The 16,249-nt window shown below is 38.0% G+C and overlaps 6 protein-coding genes and 1 long non-coding RNA gene across 7 annotated transcripts; 3 read left to right on the forward strand and 4 right to left on the reverse strand.

The window, feature by feature from the left end:
- Positions 1 to 89: 89 nt before the first annotated feature.
- LOC107272349 (protein takeout) lies at positions 90 to 1,556 on the forward strand. The gene is made up of 3 exons (XM_015749421.2): positions 90 to 244; positions 345 to 707; positions 854 to 1,556. The coding sequence occupies exons 1-3, from the start codon at positions 181 to 183 to the stop codon at positions 1,159 to 1,161; spliced, it is 735 nt and encodes a 244-aa protein (XP_015604907.1). The 5' UTR covers positions 90 to 180; the 3' UTR covers positions 1,162 to 1,556.
- A 302-nt stretch (positions 1,557 to 1,858) lies between these two features.
- Positions 1,859 to 4,581, reverse strand: LOC107272348 (circadian clock-controlled protein). Its single transcript, XM_015749420.2, has 3 exons — positions 4,312 to 4,581; positions 3,797 to 4,028; positions 1,859 to 2,395 (listed from the first exon to the last, which is right to left on the reverse strand). Exons 1-3 carry the CDS (start codon positions 4,370 to 4,372, stop codon positions 1,954 to 1,956), a joined length of 735 nt encoding a protein of 244 aa, XP_015604906.1. The 5' UTR covers positions 4,373 to 4,581; the 3' UTR covers positions 1,859 to 1,953.
- LOC107272356 lies at positions 2,725 to 3,310 on the forward strand. Its single transcript, XR_001538912.2, has 2 exons — positions 2,725 to 2,861; positions 2,924 to 3,310. It is a non-coding gene; the product is annotated as an uncharacterized LOC107272356 (long non-coding RNA).
- A 1,645-nt stretch (positions 4,582 to 6,226) lies between the features above and the next one.
- LOC107272345 (protein takeout) lies at positions 6,227 to 9,165 on the reverse strand. Its single transcript, XM_015749417.2, has 4 exons — positions 8,968 to 9,165; positions 8,037 to 8,324; positions 7,335 to 7,484; positions 6,227 to 7,243 (listed from the first exon to the last, which is right to left on the reverse strand). Exons 1-4 carry the CDS (start codon positions 9,137 to 9,139, stop codon positions 7,092 to 7,094), a joined length of 762 nt encoding a protein of 253 aa, XP_015604903.1. The 5' UTR covers positions 9,140 to 9,165; the 3' UTR covers positions 6,227 to 7,091.
- Positions 9,166 to 10,368: 1,203 nt separating this feature from the next.
- On the reverse strand, positions 10,369 to 12,734 carry LOC107272306. The gene is made up of 4 exons (XM_015749331.2): positions 12,586 to 12,734; positions 11,646 to 11,908; positions 11,460 to 11,571; positions 10,369 to 11,019 (listed from the first exon to the last, which is right to left on the reverse strand). The coding sequence occupies exons 1-4, from the start codon at positions 12,668 to 12,670 to the stop codon at positions 10,700 to 10,702; spliced, it is 780 nt and encodes a 259-aa protein (XP_015604817.2). The 5' UTR covers positions 12,671 to 12,734; the 3' UTR covers positions 10,369 to 10,699.
- LOC107272350 (protein takeout) lies at positions 12,608 to 15,008 on the forward strand. The gene is made up of 7 exons (XM_015749422.1): positions 12,608 to 13,011; positions 13,109 to 13,202; positions 13,418 to 13,544; positions 13,671 to 13,804; positions 13,950 to 14,122; positions 14,203 to 14,411; positions 14,522 to 15,008. Exons 3-7 carry the CDS (start codon positions 13,487 to 13,489, stop codon positions 14,671 to 14,673), a joined length of 726 nt encoding a protein of 241 aa, XP_015604908.1. The 5' UTR covers positions 12,608 to 13,011; positions 13,109 to 13,202; positions 13,418 to 13,486; the 3' UTR covers positions 14,674 to 15,008.
- Positions 14,831 to 16,153, reverse strand: LOC107272346 (circadian clock-controlled protein). Its single transcript, XM_015749418.2, has 5 exons — positions 15,999 to 16,153; positions 15,800 to 15,892; positions 15,468 to 15,734; positions 15,230 to 15,388; positions 14,831 to 15,147 (listed from the first exon to the last, which is right to left on the reverse strand). Exons 1-5 carry the CDS (start codon positions 16,084 to 16,086, stop codon positions 14,999 to 15,001), a joined length of 756 nt encoding a protein of 251 aa, XP_015604904.1. The 5' UTR covers positions 16,087 to 16,153; the 3' UTR covers positions 14,831 to 14,998.
- Positions 16,154 to 16,249: the final 96 nt, after the last annotated feature.

The raw sequence follows: 16,249 nt of genomic DNA on the forward strand, positions 1-16,249 counted from the left end.
GAGATCCAACCGTGGCCTTGAACTTAGGTGAATCAGAATAATCCTAAGGCCATCCATCTAGTCAGGAATGTATATATAAACCTGGGAGCGACAAGATGAACAGAGTATTTCGTTACATTTCAGTGCGGACAGCTCGTCGTGCTTCGGTGCCAATTTTAATTGTTTAAAATATTGTCAAAGATGTTCTTGGCTACCGTTGCCATTTGTATCGTGCTATTGGGGAACTTTGCTATTGCTGAAGTCCGTAAGTGGCTTTAGTCGATGGTTATCTTGTACAGTAACTTTGTACGAAGAGTCCTGTTGGCTGTTACTGGTGAAATTTTAATTTTTATATTACCTTGCAGCTTCTTATATTCATATATGCGGGAGGAAGGATCCTCAACTTAATGATTGTATCATAAAGAGCGTTGAAGCTCTTAGAGGGAATCTTCGGAATGGTATTCCTGAACTTGACGTACCTCCGGTTGAACCTATGAAGTTTAAAAAGATCGCCTTGTCGGATACGCCAAACTTTAGGGCCATTGCTCAGGATGTGAAGCTTTATGGATTGTCTGACTTCACTGTTACTTCATTGAAGACTGACTTGAACAACAAGAGGATTGACTTGAATGTTATATTCAAGGATATAAAGCTGAATGCTGAGTATGATGTGTCTGCTAGGATTGTTGTGCCTATTGCTGGTACCGGACCTATTGAGATAGTAGCTGGTATGTGCAAAAGATACTAGAAATTAAGTATCATTATTGTTTTCTAGGATGATCTTTGTTTGTGATAACTTTAGTATAGTGTTGTTATTAATGTTTTATATATATATATATATATATGCTATTAATGTTTAATCATTGTTTCATAGACGGCGTCGCCGCTAAGGTGACTCTGAAGTTCCAGCTGGTCAATCACAAAGGAAAGACGTATATGTATTTCCCATCGATAACGATCAAACTCACCATAAAGGATTACATTTCACACTTTGTACCACGTGAAGGTGAGAATAGTCCCCTGGCCAATGGTATCAACGCAGCATTATCGAACGGCAGACAGGAAATCATAGAGACCATCACACCCAACCTAGAGAAAGTCATTTCCGAGCAGATCTTGGAGTATGCCAATAAGATCTGCAAACACTTCACTTATGAAGAACTGTTCCCTGATCGTGAATAAATTGTGTTGGTTTTTTTGGATTGATCTAACAAGACAAATTGTTCAGACTGGGCTGATACACATATGTAGAGACAATCTTGGCTTCATCGACTCTTGTTGCTGGTTATACCAAACTTCAGAAGATATCTAGTTCACAGTCGTGAAATACTTTTGTAGACGTTGGCCGATGTTTTATCATCTGTTGAGAAAGAAAGAGTATTAAATGACGAGAAGGATATACGTATTGTAAATAATACAACGACTTACCTCTTACAATGGAAAATTTCATTGAAGTTGTGTACGCTTTATTTAATTTTTCTTATTACTGTTAACCTGTGACCTTTATATTTTGCATTAATAGTTGTTTTGTAAGTGAGAATATATAGCGAGTTATTAAAAAATCTTTAAACTTGGCATAACGTCTAATCTACTTTATTTTTATTTTAAACATTTCAGTCGCGACCACATCATAATAATATTGCGGGACTCTAGAAACTGAATTTTAAATAATTATTCTTATATAAATATTCATTATAACACTACACTGTCTTGCTCGGCATTGGCGGCGTTATATGTTCAAGGAATACTATTCGATTGTTATTGACTACCGGTTTGACTGTCAAAGTAATATTATAATTTCATAAATCCGATTGCTGAACAAGTACGAGCTAATTTTTGGTTTTTTCTTTACGTCAGGACTTATAATAAGCGTCCTTGCTATTATTTTGTATCTTTTATTATTCTTAGAGATAGTGACAAAGTAAATCTAGATATCTAATAAAAAGAACCACAAGAGAAAAGAGGAACGAGAATCTAATCGTCAGGGAACAGTTGCTGATATGTGAACGGTCCTACAATGTTGTTTGCTATTTCAAGAAAAGCTTCGGACAAAGCTTTCTCAATGAGGGGTTGAAGTTCACGAATGAAGGCATCAAAATTGCTGTTAATCGCAGAATTAACAATATCACCAAGAGTGCGTTCACCACCGAATAGATTCTCCAGAAGTAGATTCCCCTTTCCAATTGAGATCTTCATGCGGAAATCAGAGAAATGAAGATGCTCCTCTCCGTCATCTCCTTTAAGAATTTCACCCTGAAGTTTTACTGCTCCGGTACATCCAGTAAAGTTGCCTTTCATCGGTCCAGATCCACGGATTGGTAAAAGAAGAACCCTTCCATCGACTTGATACTGTCCATCGATGAATAAATGTGGTAGATCAACATCAACCTCGAAGCGCAGTAGGTTCAGGTCAATTCTAAGAAAAAATATTCACCATCATTTAACAAGACTAATTACATATTGGAAATTTTTTCAAGTATTCAATACATCATATACCTACAGGCACTCCAGTACTTTCCTGCTTGAAATCTAAGTATTGCATTACTATGGGTAACAGTAATATAATGTAAAAAGTGTCCCTGATTTCTCGTCCAAGATTGCTTAATCAATCCGACACATTCTTGCTACCAATAACATTACTCCAGTGCCGTCCTCGTATTTTCATATTTCATATTATGTATCCATCCGCTGTATATTACAGTGTATAACGTTTAAACTCTCTACACTGTGTACAACTGTTTTCTTTTTGTATCATACAGACTTTTGTTTGTGTCATGGCCGCACGCACCTTCTTAACCACCGTTGGAATACGAACGAGCTATTACGATGAGTTGCTATAGTTATTTATTCATTGCCAATTGATGCTCGACACTTCGTATACGGTAAGCATAATATTTCTCATTAACAATTAAACAATCTAATGTCTTATCCACTTTATTTTTAGAACCCCTCGACATTCTACTAGCAGGAAAATTTTATAAATAAATCCCATTATCCATTGTACCTATCGATATTTCATTTAACGGTGATGGTCATTAAAATTTGAGTTCAACAATCTTTTTTTAGAAAGTGACAAACTTCACTTCGTTTCAGAGAATCACACAGTAGCCGCCATTGTAATTCTACGTATGTACAAAAGAGTTTGGCGCGTGCTAAAAACGTAACAATTAAATTATCCAAAAATGGAAGTCCAAGCAATGGCTTAGGGATTGTTTTGCGACACTAAAAGTGTGTATGTAGCGAAAGGAAGATTCGCCAAATTCCATTCTTTATTATCGATCGTCCAATTGAATAAAGTCAATGGATAATTATCCTGGATACGTGAGCGTAATCGGTATTCGTATTACTTTACGAAATTTCTATACAACCGATCTCATTCGATTTCATAATGTCGGTTGAGTTGCAGCTTAAAAGCAGCTGTTACGCGCTAATGAAAACGAAGAGCAAGATTTGTTATGCGCAATCTTGTTATTCAGACATTATGTAACACCCTGTTACACCTTAAGCACCTATACATACTGCACGTCATTAACTTGTTCATACTAGCAATTAAGTTTCATTATTACTCGTTTTACTTGGTGCAAAGTGCACGAGAGTACAGATCTTGAAAATTTATACATTTTTCAGAGAATCTTTCAGCAACAGATCTTTTTCAATGGATAAACATGAATTGTCTAATTTCACTGTGAACTTTGGTGCATTTTACGTCATCGGTACTAGAATGGACTGGTTAGGATGTTACGAATAAGATTGTTGGCTCTGGATACATGGTAATTGTTGACAGACGATTTTTTACATTACAGTTAAAGAAACTCACTTCAATCGCCTGACGTTGAAGTTGCTTGCGCCATAGGCATGGACGTCGTTTGCTGTTATCCTTATACCGGTTCCTTCGGTTGCCACCAATTCCTTCAGCAAGAGCGGTTCCAAGGCAGGGATGTTGCACTCGGGGACGCCCTTCATTAAATACGGTCGCAGATATTCGACGCTTTGCGTCATGCACGCTTCTACTTGAGGATCCTTCCTCTTGCAGACGTGCAGAAATTCCGCTGTGTAAATACAATGGAACTTGAAATTGTTGGGTAAAGTTTTATTAAATTATTTTTAACAAACAACGTCAAGCTTATTGGTGAAAATTTGCTATTTCACGTGTGCCCAAAATCTAGTGAAATGCATTCCAAAGAAAATAGGGCTGGTGACGATAAAGAAAGTTTGACCGGCGTTACAATTTCACTAGAAGAGAGAGACTGTAGGTTTCTGGTAATTACAAGATAATGTTTAAACTCTTTTTAATCGAATGATATATTTTAACAAAATGATTTTTCTACTCACGTAGATCAACAGCCGTGACGGCACCGGCGATACTCAGAATTGCAACAATTGGGAGAATCATTTTCACAGACGTAAATATGTCAACCGGTACTTTCTTCGATTGGCCAAATAGAAATTTGGAACTCTTCTAGCAACGGATCGCAAGTCGGGAATAAATAGTTCAGGATGGTCTGCTTGGAAATGGGTAAAATGAAGCCGGTACGAGGACCTTATAGACATCCCCACCCTTCTTGGACTGGTGAAACCATTGTTGTCGGTATCATTGTGTCAGTGCGATTGAAGCACACGGATACTAAGAAGGTGAAGACTTAAGTTCACTCGGTGACTTTGGCCTTCGACGATGGTGGCCATCAAGCACGTCTCGCTCGCGAGAGATTTAGAATTTGCGTCAAATTCTGCGAATACGCCCATACGGCACATACATGCATTTCATTCGAATTTAAGCAAACAAAAAGGAGGAAAAAAAGTATCTTGCAAACGACGATTCGAAGTAGAATAATAAGAAATAAACAAGCACTGGTAAAATTTTGGTGCAACCAGCATACATAGGAGTATATTGCAGAATTATGCTTGAGTACATGTTCAGAATTTCTTAACGGCTCTTCCTGTGTTCTTGTAAATTTACTCAGCTGCTATTATGTATATCTGGCAAATTACGCGTAATGTTTATATAAACGTTGGACACATTTTTTAATTAATTTAAATTATCAGTTAATGATCATCGAACTTAATTAATTAACTGTATCAAAGTATCTTTAAAGTATAATCTCTATGATAAACGTCACTTCTAACTATAAATATTATAAGCTATAACTGAATCATTTGATTCTTCACAATGGAGAGCCTTAGGAATGATGAATCTATAAAATTTCTATTATTCCAATGAATTCACATGGAATCACGAGTGTCTTATAATTACAAAGAACAAATTGATGTGCATAAATTTATCAAGAAATCTGGAATACAGATTTACAGAAATTCTATAAAATTATCTTGTACCTTCCAATTGGATGACAGATACAAACAATCGTGCCATACCGAATGAATTAATGTTTACAATGATTCATAAGCATTCATCGAGTGCAGTCGTAACAATCAATCAAATGATCGGTTAGTATCAAGAGTAAGGAATGATTATGACAGGTCAAAGAAGTCATTGAAGCTATCAGAGGTAATCCTCACATAATTATTGCATAACACGGCAGGACTACCTGAATAACAGAATGAGTCTCATTATGTCAGGAATGATGAGAGGGTCCCGGCTGGGACATTATTTCAAAAGCAGAAATTGCCAAGCAGATTTCCCTCACCATTCTTATGACATCTGCAGGTCGCTTCGAACTTGAACATCATGAGCGAGCTCAAAAGTCAGAAAGAAAAAAATAATAAACGACTACAAAGATGCCTTTGGAAAATGTTCATAATTTTTGTCATTTTTCTACCATTCATCCATCAATTCTCTCAACCTTACAATTTCATCAATATCATCTTGCAGGTATACATTTTCAATAATTTCTTCTCTCTTTGACTCTATCAGTTAAAAAGAAATATTCATAAACGTCTAACTTTATTTTACTTTCAGAAATTCCGAAAGCTGAACGTTCCCTTGAGATTGGTCATTCCATTTTTTATATTATTGTCAACAATAATAACCTTGTTCTTTTATGACGTGCTGGGCACATTTTTGTAATTGAATAATTCATCGGTGTGGCCAAGAGAACCTTAAATCGACCTTTGGCTTAACCAGTGGACTCGTGGATATTTCATTGAGCTATGCGACCAGTGACACAAGGAAGTGCGTCATTACGAAGAATCATAATAATTTGTTAATTTTATTTGGCTAGTTCTTATGTCAAGCAGATTTCTAAAATAGGATAATAAATACTAGAATATGCACGTAAGACTGTTTCGTCGATTTCTTTTTTTACTTTTTTTTTTTATTTTCTATGTCTCGTCAAGAGACACAATTTTTCTGGTGGAATCGTACGTAGTTTTGTAATATCTTGGTTCCGTCATATTTTCAGGAAGCAAGGCTGCAGGAGGTATAGGCGTGAATTGAATATTACTGTCACGCATTCAAGGAACACACGGCATTCCAAATGATGGGGCTTTGCGAAACAAATGTGGCTGCGTCATTCTATCCTAAGTTTATTCAATAAATACACACGTACAAAAAGGAAAGAATGAATCGAAAAAAAATGAAGTATAAAAATAAGGTACAAAGGGCATGATGTCCCAGTAAGACTGCAATGGGACTGACTTAAGGTACTAAACTAAAATGAGATTCCTGTAACGCTTAAATATCATAATTATCAGTGTGCTAGTCATATGAGTTAACGTCATTATCATTATTACACATTAATTTATGAGTGGATGATGGTCACTTGTATTTCTTCAATCAAAATGATTTTAGAATATTATATGAATGGGGCAGTACTGAAAGTTACTGAAAAGTTAATCTGTTCCAGGAAACGAAGTTCATGAAACATTTTCAAGTATGGGCTTATATCTACTGTAATCCTGTCAGGAAGTGAAAAAGCAGTCTGAAGTTGCATAGATAAGAAATAACTTCCGGAAGAGCCGGAAGATTGAAAGACAAAGGATAATTAGAAATTCTCCCGATTTCTTGAGCTGTCAGGTATTTTTTTTCTCATTTAAAAAAAAAGTTTTTCCTTGACTTCCGGTAGATTTCCAAGATCTATCTTTCATTCGTCTTACAGAATGCGAACAGAATTACTGTCACGAATTTCTTTTCGCATTGGCAACATGTTTTCTTTCTTTTAATCAGAAATCCAAGCGTCATACGGAACCTGAGAAAACAGTTTCTCAACGAAAGCTGTCATGACCTGGACCAACTTTCTGCGCAGGTCCGGTTTCATTTCCTTTAATAATTCCTGACTGTTGCTGTTGATGAACAGATTCAGGGCAGCTTCTGCAATAAAGAATTATACGTAGGAACCAGGTACGTGTATGATATACAGTTTTTGTATACCACATAAACATTTGTTAATGCATAAACTCACGTAGAATCGTATTGCCATCATGAACATTCTCGACGCCCATCCTGATATTTTGTACGCTGAAGTCCATTTTGAGTTGCTGAAGTCTCAGGTACTGACGTCCATGGGCAGAGAATGGTTTGGCCCGGATGAATACCTTAGCCTTCACACCCTCTGCAAAAGGAATTGCCAAATGAAAAGAATTAACCGATGAATAATCAGAACAAAAGAAAGTCATAATGGAAAGTAGAGACAAAAAGGTGCTCAGTGCACAAAGGATCTGCATAGTAACTCATGTGCATAAGTTAATTAATACTCTTAACTCGTACACGTCATTATACAGTATACCATTTATAGATATATGTACTTTGTTTCAGAAGAAAAAGATCTGAACGATTCATCATCGAATGACTCAAGTTTGTCACAAAGAGTCTTCAAGAATTTTTAAAGGAGAAGGTGAAGGAAGAGTCAATCCCTGAATAAAGGCTTTCCTTTGTACACAAGTGTACGACTGGTTGCCTATGATCAGGCAGCAATGAATTTGAGCGCAATGGCGGGAAGAAAGAATTTCTTTGAAAATAAAATTAGCAGTGAAAGTCGGGAGGCCAAATTAACACAAGCGCTAATACAAGTCGCAAAACTCTCTAGATGCAAAAAACTTTCAGGTACGTTAAATTACCTCTGTACAATGACTTGGTACGCGATTTAATGATTATTAAAACGAACCATATTCTCCCCAGTAATCCCCAGCGCCACTGGCCTGGACCAGAATGAGAGTCCCACTCGATCTGTACTTAGCGGCTGCCCTGATTCTCGGAATGCTCAGGGCCAGCTGCAGCTGAACTTCATCGTCGGATAGACGCGCCCTGAGACCTGTTACTCTCAGGGCAGAGACACCCTTAGCAGCTACGTCCTTAAATTGGGCTCTGTAACCGTCGGGACCTCCTCCAAGAGCAATGTGCACTTCGTCAAGTATTATTGGCTCCACCTCAGAATACCCCAACTGTGGCAGACCTAAAATGGCGAACGATACTATTAGTGACAATAGTTTATCAAAACGTTAGTGTGTCGCCTACTATTCGTATTTGAACTTTCACTGTTCGTATCTGGTGTTCTCTATTCTATGTAGGATACGGGCTTGTAGTCAAAAATCTGAAAATACTATTTTTTTTCAAAATATAAAATCATTCAGAGTTTTTATAAAAATGTGTATTTTATCAAACAATTTTTTTCCAGATCACTAATAAAGTACTTCAGCCCGTCAAATCGTGACGGAACTACTATGCTCATCCATCGCCAAGACTCTGAGTGAAATGTAGGACACTGGGTAACCATTCAAATACACCGTTATAACCTGCTTTTTTGCGCTCCCAAGTTTTGCTCGTCCGAGCAGAATATTTTACACGTGAGTATAAACTGTATGGATAATTCAGTATAAATTCAGCAACCACAATAATACGTGTACCCTGTATGCGAATTGTAATTTTGCGCTCATATAAATAACGTCAATGGGAACTCTGTTATATTGAAATAACAAAATGCGTAAATAATTACAACAGGCGTGTTACGTGTGATATTGTATTTGCTAAGCAATTAAACACCCTATATGATGTTGATAAAAGATTAATAATAATTTCATGTGAACTGTTTTCCATACCATGACGAAAATGCTCAGTCAGGACGTTGGCGGATTTGGCCAAGCAGCTCTCTAGCTCAGGATCATGTCGCGAACATGGCTCCAGGAATTCCAATCCTTTGTACTTGCCGATGGCATCGACTCCTGCCAGGAAGAAGCAGGAGTAAGCACACAGTATAAGAACACCCTTCATGTTAATCTTCCTGATCTTCAAGTCTTCTTATGCTTCCTTGACTTCCTGCTTCTATCACTTCGCTCCGATTGGACCCTACCAATCAGTGCTATTGAACTTCTTCACGAAGAATGACCGGACTCTCCTGATGCCAGGGAACTTATAATGCCTTGACATTGCCCCCCGCTATGGTCGAACTTCGACAGAGTGGGGTCCTGACGACCCAGAGACTTTCTTCAAAAGCGATAGCAACAAATTACTTGATATTACATTTAACTGTGAAACGAATGGATTGATTTTTGGGACTGACATATCAAAACGATAAAGATCCAATAAGTGCAATTTTGATCATACGGCTATCCTGGTACTCATGGGCTTCCGTGGAAGGAAATTATCTAATCGGTTCTTAAAGCATCGCAATTCAATATTAATTTCGCTACTGATAAATGGCCCACTGTGAGTGATAGCTGTTGCGAAATTTGAAATGCAATTTCACGATAATCGACCATAAAAATGTAAGTCGCACTACAGAAGAAAGCGTTCAATACGTCATGTGAATAGACGTCACACGTGCTGTAGTACATGACTTAATTAATAATGTTCAGGCCCGTTAAACAAACGGTTGTAATCTTAGATTATATTTATAAGGCCCCACCTTATGGGACCTAGTGCAAATTATCATTGGGGAACACCATGTTCACCGGTAGTGTACCTTGTTGTTTTTTGTGTCTTGTGACTGATGGAGATTAATTTTTGGTATCGCAGTCTGATATTTTGTATTGTGTAAATGTGCAGGGAACTGAAATCCATAGAGGTGACAGAAGAATGTGGGGTCAAAGACCGGATTGCTTGAGAGGATCTCAAGGTAAGCAGCTTCCTGAGTAGAGGAGGAAACCTACACCTACCGCCATTATTACCTACTCTCCTTCTTTTTTTTTGTGGGTAAATAAAAGAAAAAGGAAGCTGACAACTAGGTAAGAAAAAATCTAAACCGCCTTACTCAGTCGAGAGAAATGATCTGTCACGGTTCGCCATTGCTAATTCTGTCTTCTTTAATAGTTTCTGCTTATACGTGGGGATCTGCTGATCTGAGAATTATTATCGGTGTACTTGGAATTCAGAGGCGTAAGAATTTCTGGAGCTGACTATACTTATAAAATAGTACCAGTAATAGATGGTCCGAATTGTTTTGAATACCAAGGAAGACGTTTGCGTAAGAGTGTGAGATCAAGATCAGAATAGTCAATAGATTTAATATTAAATCAGACGATGACTTCTATTTTATTTATTTACATATACTACAAATGGTATGTACAAAATAACTTTTTTTCAGAATCAACTGTAAAAGCCGGTTTGAGTCTTGTTCGTGAGATTTTGAAAGATCCTGTAGTGGGGTACCAGGCTGCTACCGGATGCTGGTAGCATATTTAATGTATAGTTTTTAACAGACAAATTATAGGTACACGCAGACGGAATTTTTAAGAAGTTCTTAACCCACTTCATATTCTGGTGAGTCGTTGAAGTTTTCTATTAAGCATTCGAGAACCTGGAGAACACTATAATACTGGTTCACCACGTTTTTCAGGAAGCTGGTACCGCATTGTTCCTGGTACTTTTCTTTGAAGTCTGGATGATTTTCTCAAAAGGAAACTTTTGGAAAGCTTTACCAAAAATGTCAGTGAACGCATTTGATACCAAATCATTGATGATTGGTCTGGTGACGCTGAATCCTGGTTGCCAGACGCCATTGATGATCCTGTCTAAGATGGCTTCCAGAACCTCCCGACCGTAAAGGAGATGTGAAATATGCAAGGCCAGGTCACGAATTGACTGAACGTCTACGCGAACCTGAATTTTTGAATTGGGTGCCATCGTGATGGTCGTCGTCTGGATCAAGTCGTCTGAAACCAAATCATGATTCCTCTTGTGAACCAGGTACCTAGCTACTTATATAGTCGGTCCATGAATAAAATAGTTCAAAGTGACAGACAGGAGCACGTGTTCGATGCTGGGAACTCTTGCCAATGGCACAAAAAGCATTGACAATGGCAAACTTTGCTATGGACCTTAAACTTTTTAATCTGTCACTTAAAACTATTTCACTTATGGACCAATAATTTCTTATAATCAGGTCGCTAAATTCATTACTTCTATTCAGGTCAGAAGTTCAAGAAGGAAGTGATCGGTTATTACCGACTTAGTATACCAAGTATTATAAGAAATATTAATTCCTGACCAGACATCTCGAGGATGATCTCAGCCATATTTGATCAGCTGCTAAGTCACTTGAAAATTAGAGAAAGTATTAATCGACACAACGGTATATTTCTAATGAACTTACAAAGAGTCAAGGTGAACTTTCCTCTGTTGTTCATCCGTGAGCCCAGAATTGCACCAGTGAACTCGTAATCGCCAGCCAGGTGTTTCTCAGGGAAGCTTTGAGTGTATCTCACCTGTTATGAATAATAATTATAGAAATTCGTCAAATAACAATTATTTATTATTGTTTCAGGTAAAATCGGTTCACCTTGTAATTTGGAAGATCGCTCACGAATTTTGTTACTTTGCTAGAAGACCATCCACTTTCTGTAACATTTTTGAGGGTTACGGTAAAACCAAGATTGGGTAAACCGCGTGATGTTTTCACTTCCCTTGCAAAGAAAGGATCAAAAGGCTCCACGCCATATTCTGATAATCCCGTCTTGAAGTAAGGACGAATGGCGTTCAGACCTTCGCGAACGCAAGTATCGAATCCTGGTAGATCGGGATGACAGTTCTTGAAGTTATCCTCTACGGGGTATAAGAGATGAGTAATTAGAATGGAGAACGGTTAAAGAAATCCTAGTGAATTTACCAGAGAGAAAGACTCGCGTCAGTGTACGCACGAGAGCGTATGATCATTCAATGATTTCGTGTGTGATTGATCATTTATTTTTATTTTTATCTTCAGAAGTAAAAATTGTTCCATACAAAAAAAACTTACTACAGAATGATTCAGCTTAACCGTCTAAACCACTTTCACTCCTATGAATTAAATTTTGTTAGCATCCATTACGCATGGTCCTATCTAAACGAAAATTTAGTCAGAGATATCTTTATTTTTTTTTTTAATGAGGAGAATCAAACTTTTTAACCTGTAAAACAGATTTTTATATTCTTAGTGAAAGCCATGAAAATACTTTCCTTCATGTTGTTGTCTTATTGCGCGAAATTATATAAACATTCCCTCGTTTTCACTTCGAAGAGAAGGTCGTTTAGACTGTTTGACATTTCGAAATTTACGTAACGTCTATGAATTATTAAAATAATTTGAATCCATTTTAATTATCAGTAAGAAGATTATCAAACGACAGTCCCACCCTGAGGATTTATTCACTGTCAATATTAAATCCAGGTATTCGATCCTTTCATATTCCATAACCGTTAATTACCAATCATATAAGAAATTACAATAATCGGACACTTACCAAATTCTCCAGACGAAAATCCAACAATGTCTCCCAGCAGCAACAATACCACCGGAAGTGCTGTGACTCCAGTCCCGAAGAACATGTCCACCAGGAGTGAAGCTCTCGTGTGAGGTTTCCCAAGTCGTCCTGATCCAGAAGTAACGCACGTTTCCATTGGGGCACTAAGAACGCGTGTCGCTTACGCTTTCACTCTCAGCAATGTATCTACCATAAGAGACTGGAAGGCGAGCAAGTTGATCCGTTGATTTTCGAGAATGATTGCGCAAGGTTCGGGTGCCCTCCCCTCACTATACTAAAACTGACCAACCAGATAGTAAATAAAATGATGGAGTAGTGGTCAAGTACTAAAAGGAAGATCCGTGAAAAGGAGGAGGAAGTACGAGGAGAAATTCTTGAATTTTATCATGAAACCACACGAACAAGGTATCCCAGTAAATAAAAAAATTATACCCTACTGCACTTGATTTAAACTAACAATAATTTCTCTCCTTTTTTTGCATAATACCAACAATTACCAAAGCAAACTTCTAAACAAAGCCATCGCATGATAACCGCACAGGAAGCTTATTATGTATACATTGAAATCCACGAAATTATCGTTAACCATAGAGATGGTATGTATACATAGAAATACTTGGTTTGGTTAGTAAATAAGTACCTCAGTATATATACACAGTGCATATGTATATAACTCTAAGGAAATAAGAGGTAGGCACGTTTGTTGCAGTAGTGAAAGTATCGGCTGCAACAAACTGCATCTGCCAATCGCCCACCACAGTTCTAACGTTAAGAACCATCTTGAAATTGATCTTTCACTGTTATTCTTCAGAAACAATACCAGCATCCGTTGCCAGGTCGAAGAGTGACTGATACCTGAACTTGATTGTATCAACGAAAAATGTTCTTCACACTTCTGTTACTCCTCGTCAGCCAGAGTACCTATGGAGATTCAACGCGTAAGTTACTTTGTATCTGTACCTTGTAAAAGCATTGCTCAATCCGAGAACAGTCATCAACCGACTCCTTTTGCAACCTATGTCACCGACCTACTCTTACTTACCTGGAGCATGTATAATTCGCAGCGGAGTACGTGAAGCAATGCTCAAGGAGTGATCCCAATTTGAAAAAGTGCCTGATTGGCGCGCTTCATCATCTAAGACCGTACCTGAGCCATGGGATTCCGGAAATTGAATTACCATCCGTTGAACCATTTCGTGTGAGTTTGCCCTAAGGATATTATCTTCCTTAATACATTCTTTATAAGGTATCAGTCCTTTTCTTCCTATTTATTTTAATCCTTGTATATAGCTATTTAATGAGGAACTTAATTCTGTTTCTGCCTTGTGGTCTTCCTGAGACAGATGGACGAGCTCACGCTGTCTCTGACAGGTGGTAAGAACGGCTACAAGGTTCAACTGCGTGAACTGTTTGTCAGGGGTGCTAGTAACTTCACGGTTGACGAGATCAGGCTGGGTTCACCGTTCCAAGCTGTAGTTCGAATGCCGCTGCTTGTGTTAGACGCTCATTACTCTAGGTTTGGCTTTTTAATATTTCATTATTTATTCTGTTGGCCGTCATTTGGTACTTTCGATGACTGATACACTTTCGGTTTAGCTCTGGAATCCTGATTATTTTACCGGCGAACGGAAACGGAACTTTTCATGCGAAATTCACCGATGTCAGGGCTCTTGTCCGTGGCGGCTTGTCTACTAAGATTAATCAAGGGAAAACTTATTTGAATGTTGAGAACCTGGACGTTGAACTGGCTGTCAGTGGCGTCATGATGCGGGTCCACAAGATATTCAATAATAACCGTATACTGAGTAAGTCGTTATTTTGCAATGGCATGTGCAGCTGCAAGGAATTTGCTGATAGTGAATGTCCTGAATATTTTATCTGTCTTTGTTATTTGTTTGACCTTATTCTTTTTTAGCGGAAGCAACGAACTTATTCCTCAAGGAAAATGGGCAGGAAGTACTCAAAGCTATGGAGCCGCAATTGAAAAGAAAATTGTCCGGCCTCTTTGCAGGAATTGTTAATCAATTGTTGCGACATGTGCCCGTTGAGACTTTCCTTCTACCGTAACGGTAGAACTTCGTGAACTCATGCATTTCCGGTTTTTCGATTACCGGCATCTTATTGTAAATCTTATTAGAACGTTGTCTGGTTTAATGTATTAGATTCTGGATAATCTATTGGCTTATTCTCAGTATAGGCGCGTCTCTGGGTATTAGCATATATATTCTTGGCAAGCGTTAACTTTATTAGTCATTCTTATTGTCTATTTGAACACAGTTACGTACACTGTATTTTAATGGAAAAAAGAAAAGCTCAGTGTATCTTGGTCTCTTGAATGATTAAATCGTCAAGAGAATGAGCGTGCTTGAAAACTTAAATAAAGAGAGTCTTATTATGGAAAAGTCTTGGAAAATGAGATCTTTGAGAACATGCGGTTCACCAGCTTCGTCAGTTCTTCGTCCCAGGCTTTTGAAACGTACGGCAACATTCCGTGATACAAGACTGACCAGTACTCGTTTACGAAGCTCATGGCTGCTCTGTCTGTGAAATTAATGAATAATTTGGTAATTAGTTTGTTTTAAAACAATGTTCAAGTCGCACTGTGAATTAAATTACTACTAACTCAAATTCTCATTGCCATTAAAGAGATCAGTGAAGTAGACGTGCATCTTGTTGACTTCTGGCAGAACCGTGAAGTGTTCCACTTGCCATCTGTCGTTGACAATTGGTCCCTCAATGTTCCAGGTGGTTATCACCCCTTCAAGACTGATATTGAAGTACCCTTTAGATCAGATGATTGATAAGTATCGCTGTTACTAATTCAGTAATTAGAATATTAATTATAATCAATTATACATTACCCTTTCCTCCCATTTGGAAAGTTTCCAAGGAACCTTCAGCCTTGTAATCGCCCTCGATGAAGACTTTGGGTATCTCGACATCAACTTCCAAGCGGAAATAGTCATTCTGAAGTTGGGGCCTCACTGCTAGAAACTGGGCCTTGGACAGGCCATAATTCCTTGCGTTCTTTACAACGATTTTTCCTTTTATAGCACCATTCTCATAAGTACTCTCTTCCTGGGATATGAAGTAAGGATCCAGCGTTGGTAGATCCAATTCAGGAATACCTAAAGAAAGAACAGATTGAGTAAATTTAAATATTTATTCGCTTTTCAAAATGCAAAATACTCACCCTTCATGAAGACTGGCCATGACTCCTGTATGGCAAGTCTCAGACAGGAGGAATAGTCATTGGAGCTCTTCCTGCATGACTTCACTTCTTTGGCTGTACCAAAAACACAGAAGAATATTAAAATATTTATTTAACAAAAATGGATCACTTTGCAATAACCATCGGATAGATATTCAAACGAATGAAAAGTGTCACCTACGCAACGAAATATCCTCGTCGCTCTGTACGGCAACAAAGAACAAGAGAAGAACCGCGCAGGCTGCAGCAAGAAAATTGAGTGACCGCATCGTGTGGATGTTACCTTAAAAATGTATAGCTACGGGGCAATCAGGCCTTCTCTTTATATAGTTTCCGACCAAGGACTCCGGAGCGCGCTACGTTGCAAAATTGCATATCATTAAAGTCATTCTGTGGAAGGAGAGTCATGTCAGCAGAGCAATAGAAATTCAA

Source organism: Cephus cinctus, unplaced genomic scaffold (genome assembly GCF_000341935.2).
Source record: "Cephus cinctus unplaced genomic scaffold, Ccin1 Ccin1_scaffold1163, whole genome shotgun sequence".
Classification (NCBI taxonomy): Eukaryota; Metazoa; Arthropoda; class Insecta; order Hymenoptera; family Cephidae; genus Cephus; species Cephus cinctus.

Coding starts and splice junctions, on each gene's coding strand:
- LOC107272346 (XM_015749418.2), bottom strand. CDS start 16,086: ATGCGGTCACTCAATTTTCTTGCTGCAGCCTGCGCGGTTCTTCTCTTG. Junction 15,389..15,467: donor TTTCCAAATGGGAGGAAAGG/GTAATGTATAAT, acceptor TCTGATCTAAAG/GGTACTTCAATATCAGTCTT. Junction 15,148..15,229: donor TAATGGCAATGAGAATTTGA/GTTAGTAGTAAT, acceptor TTAATTTCACAG/ACAGAGCAGCCATGAGCTTC.
- LOC107272350 (XM_015749422.1), top strand. CDS start 13,487: ATGTTCTTCACACTTCTGTTACTCCTCGTCAGCCAGAGTACCTATGGA. Junction 13,805..13,949: donor CATCCGTTGAACCATTTCGT/GTGAGTTTGCCC, acceptor TTCCTGAGACAG/ATGGACGAGCTCACGCTGTC. Junction 14,123..14,202: donor TTAGACGCTCATTACTCTAG/GTTTGGCTTTTT, acceptor CTTTCGGTTTAG/CTCTGGAATCCTGATTATTT.
- LOC107272306 (XM_015749331.2), bottom strand. CDS start 12,670: ATGTTCTTCGGGACTGGAGTCACAGCACTTCCGGTGGTATTGTTGCTG. Junction 11,909..12,585: donor ATTTTCGTCTGGAGAATTTG/GTAAGTGTCCGA, acceptor TATACCCCGTAG/AGGATAACTTCAAGAACTGT. Junction 11,020..11,459: donor AAAGTTCACCTTGACTCTTT/GTAAGTTCATTA, acceptor ATTTGGTTTCAG/ACGACTTGATCCAGACGACG.
- LOC107272345 (XM_015749417.2), bottom strand. CDS start 9,139: ATGAAGGGTGTTCTTATACTGTGTGCTTACTCCTGCTTCTTCCTGGCA. Junction 7,485..8,036: donor GGATTACTGGGGAGAATATG/GTTCGTTTTAAT, acceptor TTCCTTTTGCAG/AGGGTGTGAAGGCTAAGGTA. Junction 7,244..7,334: donor TGATGGCAATACGATTCTAC/GTGAGTTTATGC, acceptor TCTTTATTGCAG/AAGCTGCCCTGAATCTGTTC.
- LOC107272348 (XM_015749420.2), bottom strand. CDS start 4,372: ATGATTCTCCCAATTGTTGCAATTCTGAGTATCGCCGGTGCCGTCACG. Junction 4,029..4,311: donor CGTCACGGCTGTTGATCTAC/GTGAGTAGAAAA, acceptor GTATTTACACAG/CGGAATTTCTGCACGTCTGC. Junction 2,396..3,796: donor TTCAACGTCAGGCGATTGAA/GTGAGTTTCTTT, acceptor ATTTTTTCTTAG/AATTGACCTGAACCTACTGC.
- LOC107272349 (XM_015749421.2), top strand. CDS start 181: ATGTTCTTGGCTACCGTTGCCATTTGTATCGTGCTATTGGGGAACTTT. Junction 245..344: donor CTTTGCTATTGCTGAAGTCC/GTAAGTGGCTTT, acceptor ATTACCTTGCAG/CTTCTTATATTCATATATGC. Junction 708..853: donor ACCTATTGAGATAGTAGCTG/GTATGTGCAAAA, acceptor ATTGTTTCATAG/ACGGCGTCGCCGCTAAGGTG.